The 8,740-nt window shown below is 35.7% G+C and overlaps 1 protein-coding gene across 1 annotated transcript; it reads left to right on the forward strand.

The window, feature by feature from the left end:
* The first annotated feature begins 3,006 nt into the window (after positions 1–3,006).
* On the forward strand, positions 3,007–8,502 carry LOC120014902 (coronatine-insensitive protein 1). Its single transcript, XM_038867018.1, has 3 exons — positions 3,007–4,096; positions 6,519–7,011; positions 7,391–8,502. Exons 1-3 carry the CDS (start codon positions 3,612–3,614, stop codon positions 8,192–8,194), a joined length of 1,782 nt encoding a protein of 593 aa, XP_038722946.1. The 5' UTR covers positions 3,007–3,611; the 3' UTR covers positions 8,195–8,502.
* The last annotated feature ends 238 nt before the right edge of the window (positions 8,503–8,740 follow it).

Here is an 8,740-nt window from a genome sequence, read left to right on the forward strand (position 1 = left end):
ATTTGCACTAAAATGATGGTGATGCATGGAATGATGTCAAGAGAGATATACATATATGTGTATATATGTATAGGTGGAAATAGTAATGGGTTTGACAAATCATGTGGTGGGCTTTCAAATGATAATCAAGACATTGGTCAAGATGGTAGTGGACACAAGCAAATTAGCTTTTCATGAAATGGGCCAACAAATGTTGAACATAGGTTGGTATGAATTGGGCTAAGATATGAGTATTTGTGGGCTTAAGAATCCAAGAAAGAGAATATTTATGGGCTTATAGGTACAACAAATGTGTTTTTTTGCATTTTTGTGTTTTTTCTCATTTTTGTATTTTTTGTATTTTAGCCGGACGAAAATCGGGTACTACAATGTTCTTTACAAGTTATGGGGCCCGCCTTGACATGTGTCAGCTGACGTGTGGAGGTCAATTCTGGTATAAACACATTGATTGTTACACATATCATAAAAATATTTTTAACACGTATACCTATATTGATTATCTGAGCAAGGCTTTCTTAAAGACACGAATAGTGACAGAGCCATGAATTGATGTTGAGGCGAACTAATACTAAAAACATTATCATTTTGATTCATCCCAAAAAAATTTGGTGGGGCCTGCTTAGGGGCAGAGCTACGTGGATGCGAGGGCATACCCTTACGATCAGGTCATTAAGTTTGAAAAAAAAAAGAAAGAAAAAAGTCGCACAAACATTAGAAAGAACTTATTCTGTTGCATATAAAAATCTAAGAAATGCCAGTGTTTCAAAGCTTGGGACAAGAATTTGTAAGTCACTTCATTAGAAACTAGACATTAGAAACGCACTTGATGTGAAATCAATTGAAACAAAAAATTATTGAATTTTTGTCAATACCTACTACACAAACATGTTCATAAAAATATCAATAATCCATGATTAAGAACTCAAAGTGTGCATTGAAGAAAAATTCAATGAAAGAAAGGCAAAGAAAATGACCTAAGTGCAATCCACTCTTCGTTCTGCTTTGTGAACAGCACAATATGAAAAATGACTTGTATCCCTAATATTTTCGTCCATAACTAATCATAATAGTATTACATTATCTAATTATATTGAATTTTGTTATTACGTTGTTTAATTACATTGACTTTCGTTATTACGTTGTCTAATTACATGTTATGACTAATTATGACTGAATTTGTTAGGGATACGTAGCGTTGTTGAGCACAATAACAATACAAGTTTTTCAAACTCCAAGAGAGTTGGTTGAAGGGTTAACTCTCATCAAAGATAAGAGATTCTAGGTTAACTCTCATATCCTGCAAGTTCATTGTAGTAGTTACAAAAGAAATTATAATTTTTCCTAAATAATCTCCTTAAGTAAAATGAAAATAATGATTATTTTGGGTAAATTTAGAGTAGCCCTAGCAAACATGTCAAGTGAAAATTTCTTTTTTGTCCTTTTCCTTTTGGGTCGTGAGAGTAAAACGGCAGTGGTTATAAAGTCATAGCAAGCAATCACCAAGTTCACGTCACATGAGAATCCCAAATAGAAGAAGCCGAATCTCAAAATTCCACGTCATGTATAACTTCAACATCTGACTTTATTCGCACCCACCCTATGCGCTACAGCTGTCAACCATCTTTATTTAATATTATATTATATTTCCCCACTTTATCATCTCCCATCCCATGACAATCACAATAGCAAGTCTTTTCTTTTGTTTGTGTGACAAAGCTGAAACTTTTATTTTTTTTCCCCTCCTTTTCAATGATAAGTTTAACTTGCCGTGGAAAAAAAAAAGTAATTATTACGTAATATTTGTATTAATTAGAAAAGAATTGTCTAGATTTTCAGTAAGGATTATTTTGATCAACTTGTTTTTAATTTCTATATGAATGTGGAAATTTAATTATTCTATTTCAAAGAATCAAAATCATCCAGTATTTTTTCAACAAAATCCCAATTCTCAAATGTAAGAATATCGAAATAGGGGTGAAGTCAAGAAGTGATGTCGTGATGTGTTAATATGAATTTTTTTATGATTATCTACAATACTATAATTCTTAGAAATGATAACATCGATAAATTTTTATCTTGATATACAAAATATTAACATAAATATATATTAATAGAGGACAAGACAATTATGTAGAAAAATTAGCTTACCCAAACCCCTAGCAACCAAAAGAGATGGGCCCAATGATTTAAAATAGGATGGGTCAAACGATAAGTCTTTTATTCAATTTCATCACATACAATCTAGTTTTTAAAAAATTAATAGTTTATATTAAATATTTTTTTAAAAAAAATTGTATTGGGGTTACATTCTAGTGCAGTCCTCGACTATATACCCCCTTCATCCAACTTTATGTTTGTTTCTTGTATGTATGAATATTATTCCCTTTTAGTTAAAAATTTAACCAATTTTTAACTAAAAGTTTCATTTACAAGTAATTGACACCTTTTGAGCTTACTTGACAAATTTGCCCATGTCAATTAATTAATTATGTACCATTTTCTATCCATATAAGTGTTACCATGTCATCCCCATATTCCACATCATCAATAAGCTTCGCAGCCTATGACATCATCATCCCCACATTCCACCTCATCAAGAAGCTTACACATATTTGTTTCATTAATAGAGTCCTTATCTGATTTGCTTGGCCCACACACTATTAAAATGTAGGACAAAAAATGACAACTCCATTAGATGTAAAAAAAATAAATAAGTATTATGCAAGAAGATTGATATAAATTTTTGTTCTATTTATCAATGAGAGTGTGGTTCGGTTGATAATCGATTGTATTAGATATATACGTGTTTAAAGTTCGATTTCAATAAAAAAAAAATATTTTTTCAGCGGTTTTTTTTTAAAAAAAAAAGAATTTTATTTTATTTTTTACGCCTCGATTTATCTTCCCAAAAACGAACCTAAACGGAATCTCTGTGACAACCCTATCATATACATATAGTGTGTTTTTACTGTTTAGTGATCTGATTGGCCATGCCAATATATTTTGTCTTTATTTATATATATTTCTTACCCTCTGCCTGTGCCCTATTGTTTTTCTGAGACCGCAGTTTTTGTAGCTGATCCAGATACCAGATTAAACCAAAAAACTAAACTGTTTTCAACTGTCTCCGTCGATCTCCATCGGCGAGCTAGATTCGGTGCTGCATCCTATCGTTTTGGAGTTTAAACTTGACGCTCCGACGATGTTTTGGTAGCTTCTTGATTCGGTGTTACTTTATGGATCGGATTATATCGCTTTCCCTGCCGGGATAGCTTCAGTTCCGGGAAACTTGTGGCCGACCGCGCTACGTTGCTGTTCCTTTGTACTATCTCCGTTCGAAGTAGATCGGTTCCGAAATATTTTCATTTCTGTTTCTTCGTTTTGTACGTGTACGGTAACCCTTGTACGGCTTTTACCACTATGTCTGCTTCTCAATCTTTGGTTTCTGATGTGTAGAAGATTTGAAGATTTTTAGCCGATTCTTCAAAGATCGGTTTTACTGAAATCTAGAGGATTCTTTGAAGTCGTTGTTTCAGTTTTACTTGGTCAGCTGTGCAATTACTTTCTTTTTTTTTCCCCCTATTTTTGGATTTTCTGCTCCTTTTAAGTAGATGGAGGAGGATACCAAAGTCAGTAGAATTAGTTGCAGCATGAGTGACGTCGTTTTGGGTTGCGTTATGCCATACATACACGACCCTAAGGACCGAGACGCCGTCTCTCTGGTCTGCCGGCGATGGTATGAGCTAGACGCATTGACACGAAAGCACATAACGATTGCTCTCTGTTACTCAACGAGCCCCGATAGGCTGTGGCGCCGATTCAAGCACCTCGAATCCTTGAAGCTGAAAGGCAAGCCCAGGGCAGCCATGTTCAATCTCATACCGGAGGATTGGGGAGGTTACGTGACGCCGTGGATATCTGAGATCGCGGAGTCCTTTAATTGCTTGAAATCGATTCATTTTAGGCGAATGATTGTGAGCGACTCGGATCTGGAGCTCCTTGTAAGTGCTCGTGGCCGGACTCTTCAGGTGCTGAAGCTTGACAAGTGCTCCGGATTCTCCACGGATGGCCTTGTTCATATCGGTCGCTCATGCAGGTAATGAATTTCGGTGATTTTGTATTTTAGTGTGCCACGAATTTTGCTCTTTAGTGGCGGCATGGTTTCTTGTGCTACGAAATTTTCTGTTTCTTGGCCGTGTGATTCCCTCCTTCAGTGTTCTGCATATACTGAAGTATTTATACGATGTTTTCCTGTACATGTGTCTGAAATTTAATGGTTTGGTGCTGCTATTGGTTCCCTAAATACACTCTGATTGTAGGCTACTTCACTATTTATTTCTTTAATATTTTGGGAATTTCTTATGGAGAGGAGTATTCTGCAAAATGTCCTCACGAGCTACGTGAGAAGTCAACCATAAGTGAAAAAGAAATTAGAATGCTTTAAGTTAGTCTCTGGCAGTTTAGCATTTTTTTTTGAATTCTCAAGGAAATGGAGGAGGTAAAATTGTAGGGGATCTCAATCCCTACCAAAAGCAACCGTGGTAAACCAGAAACAAAGCTCTAATTGTTGTAAGCATAGGTAACTATTAATCATGAAAATGGGTGATGCAAATGAAAAATCTTTATGGGTTTGCGTTTAAATTTTTGAACATAGATAAAATAAGTATTATATTTGATGAGAACAATGAAAATTTGCAGGTTCAACCTAAATCTATTTGCTGTGAAAATTTGCAGTCCTTATATAATGGTTTCTCCTGTGAATCAATTATGTCATACCTCTTTCTCCTGGTTTTCTTTTTGACTGAAATCAATTGTGTCAAGTTGAATGATGAACAACAAATGTATCAATTGTGCCAGTTTAGTGTTGCTGAGCCCCATCCCTAACACTGGATTGGACTTATTGTGAATTAAAGGATTTTTTTTGAATGCGATAAGAATTTGTTGAAGTAGCACAAAGCACCAAGGTGGTGTAGCCTTAGAAACAAAGGAGAACAGTTTCTGTTTTGAATGTTAAAGGAGAACAACAGTTATAAAAGTACTAAGCTGATACAATGAAGAATCTGGGAAGTGAAAATTTAAGAGGTCTTTGCCAATTGTCAACAAATTAAAGGAACGTAAAGCACAATTCTAGTGTGTTTGTTACCTATGACGGTCATTTGAGCAAATTTTATGGTGATGTTCTGGAAATTGCAGGAATTATTGTTCGTACTGCATGTTAAATAAATAAATGAAAGAGTTGGGATGAAATTCTAGTTTACGTTTGACATTTCATGTATGGTTGATGGGGTAGCCATTAACAAGAGCATCATAGTATTACCAGACTATTTTGGTGCTTGTTCTTTCTTGAATGATCTGTGGTCCTGCATGTTATTGTTCCAATTAATAATTTAGTTTTCCATGTGGTCTAGGTCTTTGATTGTAATTTGCTCACATCTGATTCTCTTGTTGAAATGGTTGCACATGAAATTATTTATTGTAATTAAGATCTATAGGGTAAAACTCATGGGATAAAGGCTTGGATCATGTTGAAAATTAAGATATGTAGGGGCAAATTTCGTTTTTGCTGTAGAATCTAAGCATCATTTTACTTCTGGTGTTCTTAATTGCAACTTATGTTTTCCTTTTATCTCTGGGTTTGTTTGGGTTGGGTCAGGGTGGGGGTGGGTGGGGGAGAGTGGGTGTGAGCCTTAACATACAGTTATGCATTTGTTTTGGGTTGGGTTGATTTGGGCGGGGAGAGGGGGTGTGAGCCTTAAAATATATTGTGCATTTGTTTTGTTCTCTGGATAAGATTAATTTTCTGCAACCATTAATTATCATACTTCCATGAAAAGTGAATATTTTAATGTCCGCCCTTCATTTACCTTTTTTTTTCTTTCTGAGTGGAAAAGTAGATTGTATTGATGGGAACCAAAAGAACGTAAACCAAGTATAATCATGCACTATAAATGAGGTCTATCACTATGAAAGGGTATTTTGTCTATGTTTTAAATAGTATTAACAATATATAAACAAAAGGATGTTATTCATTAATCCTTCAGGATATCAAAAAGAGTTCTGAAGGCCCTCTTGTTTCTCTCTTTCAGAACGAACTAAGAGATTAGCAATGTTGTTGGTGCCACTAGTTCTATTCCACTGCTTTCTCCTTAGCAATTTCCATGCCTTTAACTCAGCCTGATTATGCATTTTTGGAGGTTATCCACAGTTATAATTCTTTCCCAATAAATTTAAATTTATGTTCTGTGATAACTGATAACATATTTGCGTGAAATGTTTTGCATAATGCAAGTTGTTATCCACAAAACGAAAAGAGTTAGCATTTCATTCAAGCATATGCAGGTAGGACACCTTGTGTAATTTTTACTTGCAGTATGAAACGTGCTCGGCTTTTTCTTTACCTTTGAATTTTGTCTTCTTGACATCCTATTTGGTTATTGTTAGCCACTGCTTATGGGGCTCTAATCTGGTAGTTACTATTTTTTTTTCATTTAATTTGACCTTATTATATGTTATATCAGGCAATTAAGAACATTATTTTTGGAAGAGAGCTCAATTGTTGAGAATGATGGCGATTGGCTTCATGAGCTTGCTATGAACAACACAGTGCTCGCGACTTTAAACTTTTACATGACAGATCTTATGAAATTCAAATTTGAAGACCTTGAACTCATAGCTCGAAATTGTCCTTCATTAATCTCTGTGAAAATTAGTGATTGTGAAATCTTGGATCTTTTGCGTTTCTTTCGTGCTGCTGCCGGTCTACAGGAATTCTCTGGGGGTTCTTTCAGTGAGCAACCGGAGTTATTTGATGAGGAATCAAATAAGTACTCTGTTGTATCGTTTCCACCCAAACTTCTTAGTTTGGGTCTAACCTACATGGGGACAATTGAAATGACGATCATATTTCCTTTTGCATCTGTGCTCAAAAAATTGGATCTTCTCTGTGCATTGCTTGATACGGAGGGCCATTGTCTCTTAATTGAAAGGTGCCCCAACTTAGAAGTTCTTGAGGTAGACTCTGTGATATATTTCTGTTTTTGTTATTTTGTTGTTAATTATGTCTATGCTTATTTACTTTTTGTTCCCATGGTTTAGTTGTAACTGTATGCATCTGACAAATTTACCCTGGGTGGGTTCGCACTTGGTCTCTGTTCAGTTATTGTTTCTACTTTGTTTAGCATAGTAAGATTTTTATGTATATACTGTGTTAGTTGGGACTTTCTAGTTTTACAAATACAAAGTGAAAATAGGGAAATTTAAGGGAGGGGGTGTGGGGACTTGTTTATCAAAATAAAAAAGGGAGGGGGGACTTTCGTACTTTTTCTTTGGTTGGGAGTAAAACATTTATGTATCAGGAAAAATCTCTCACTTGTATTTTTCACATGGACAGACCAGGAATGTTATTGGAGATAGAGGATTAGAAGCTCTTGCTCAGAATTGCAAGAGACTAAAGAGGCTTAGGATTGAGCGAGGTGACGATGACCAGGGAATGGAAGATGAAGAAGGTAGAGTTTCACAAAGAGGATTAATTTCTTTGGCCCAGGGTTGTCCGGATCTGGAATATATTGCAGTTTATGTATCTGATATTACAAACGCTTCTCTCGAATGTATTGGAACTTATTCAAAGAACCTCTGTGATTTTCGTCTGGTCTTGCTTGAACGAGAAGAAATTATAACAGATTTGCCACTTGACAATGGAGTTCGTGCTTTATTGAGGGGCTGTGAAAAGCTCAGGAGGTTTGCTTTGTATCTTAGACCTGGTGGATTGACTGACGTGGGACTTGGTTACGTTGGGCAATACAGTCAAAATATAAGGTGGATGCTTCTGGGTTTTGTTGGGGACTCTGATGCAGGACTTTTGGCATTTTCTAGAGGATGCTTTAACCTGCAAAAATTGGAAATAAGGGGCTGTTCCTTCAGTGAACCTGCAATTGCTGCTGCTGTGATGCAACTTACTTCCCTGAGGTTTATCTGGGTTCAAGGATATAAAGCTTCATCACCAGCAGGTTCTGAGCTTTTAGCAATGGCTCGTCCTTTTTGGAATATCGAGTTAATCCCTTCTAGACAAGTTACTATCCCTAATCCAGATGGAGAGGATGTCCTTGTTGAGCATCCAGCCCATATAATTGCATATTACTCCCTCGCCGGACCAAGAGCAGATTTTCCCGACAGTGTTATCCCCTTTATCCAATAAACTTAGATGCCACCTAGAGATGTGTATATGAAAACTTTTTCCTGAAGTTGTTTCCGTTTAATTTTTTGGCCAGGATTTCTCCATTTTGCTTAGAGGGTTTATGACTTGTAATTTTGATTCTCGATTTCATTTTAGATGTTTTTGCTGTAATAAGCTTGAGTTTTTCTTTTGTAATTTGAAGGCGCTACTACCTCTTTGGTTGAACTACTGTCTAGATCTCTCGTCTTCTGCAATGACTGCAAGTTTCTGCTCGTTTGTGGCATGTAATTGATCTGTCTAGTCAAGATTACTAGAACCCATTGCCATTATTGTTGGTGTAGTTTGTTCCATTTCTGTAATACTCCTTTTTTTGGAATGGTTTGTTCAATTTCTTGGTGGTTAAACTATTGTTAGGGTCATTGCCTGAAACTATATAGATGTGTGTTCATGTGTGACTGTAAGTAATTTTGTAAGGTTGGAGTAGGTGGTGTAAACTTAGTAGTTTGATGGTGTGTAAATAAAATTTCTCCATATTTATAGAACATGCCCAATAATATCAGTCAAAAT

The sequence above is a fragment of the Tripterygium wilfordii genome, chromosome 14 (genome assembly GCF_013401445.1).
Source record: "Tripterygium wilfordii isolate XIE 37 chromosome 14, ASM1340144v1, whole genome shotgun sequence".
NCBI lineage: Eukaryota > Viridiplantae > Streptophyta > Magnoliopsida > Celastrales > Celastraceae > Tripterygium > Tripterygium wilfordii.